At 45.9% G+C, this 1,009-nt stretch overlaps 1 protein-coding gene across 1 annotated transcript in view; it reads right to left on the bottom strand.

The window, feature by feature from the left end:
• Window positions 1–313: 313 nt before the first annotated feature.
• Window positions 314–1,009, bottom strand: part of LOC119586341 (single insulin-like growth factor-binding domain protein-2) — a gene marked incomplete in the record, with an annotated part of 7,139 nt that continues 6,443 nt past the window's right edge. The window contains 1 exon segment of the mRNA XM_037935054.1: window positions 314–964. Within this exon segment, the coding sequence (XP_037790982.1) occupies window positions 717–964 (248 nt within the window).

Genomic DNA, 1,009 nt, shown 5'->3' with positions numbered 1-1,009 from the left:
AACTCGCTCAGTCGAGAGATATTCGTAAATAAGCTGTGATAAAGATTATGGTGCGAAGGGACGGGAGTTTTCATGAATAATGATTATATTACTGTCTGGTTTGTTAGTTAAAGCCACATGTATTCTACGCCTTAATAGTCAGCGTGGGAAAAATGTGGCGATGAGCGGTCCGATAAGCTCCTTACATTATCTCTTTCTATCCCTTCTTGCGCGCAAGTTCTCTGTCGCTGTCCTTCCCTGTTTGATGAAGAATTTTCTAAATCTGAGATGACGCTCGAACAAGCTTCGACCGCAATTGTAATGAAACGCGGAGTGTACGTCCGCAGATTTTATTTGCTTTTTTCACAGTTCCTGCTTTTTTTCCACTCATTATCACTTCATTTTCCCAAGCCACTGATTATCACTTCGTTTTAGTTTATGGAAAAAATATAATGAAAAATAATGATAATCTTAAAATTAAGATGACATTAGCAGTGTTAACAATGGTTTTAGCAAAACAAAGGTTTATATACTATAAATGCCTAACGGAAAAAGAGGAGATAGTGACAACTACAAAGAGAAATAATAATTTTAGAAACGAAAGCAGAGCAGAAGACTAGATATCGATAAGGCGGTTGGAGGAGAGGGAAGGGTGTTGAGGGTGTAAACAAGGAGAAGGAAGAGAGGAAAGGGTGAAAGAGGGGCAGAAGAAGAGAAGGAGAGAAACAAAAGGAGGTTCAGGAGGGAAGCAACCCTAGTCCCCGCCCATGATCGTGTTCTGGATGAAGGAGGAAATCCACGAGAAAAAGACGTTGATCTTGTCGGAAATGGTGGTGTTGGTGCTGACGCAGCGCCCCGGGAGGCCGCTCAGGAAAGAAGGGCGGCGAGACGTCGCCCTTCGGCACCTCGGGGTAGCGACACTCCAGACCACGCCCACAGCGCCCGTGCCACGCCCACTGGCCGCCGCACGCCGCCCCCGGACCCTGTGGAGGAGGGGAGACTTCAACTGGGGTCTGGAGCTTTTTGCAAT

Source organism: Penaeus monodon, chromosome 21 (genome assembly GCF_015228065.2).
Source record: "Penaeus monodon isolate SGIC_2016 chromosome 21, NSTDA_Pmon_1, whole genome shotgun sequence".
NCBI classification, from domain to species: Eukaryota; Metazoa; Arthropoda; class Malacostraca; order Decapoda; family Penaeidae; genus Penaeus; species Penaeus monodon.
Note: the sequence above shows the minus strand (reverse complement) of the source record. Positions and strands in the feature narration are given on the sequence as shown.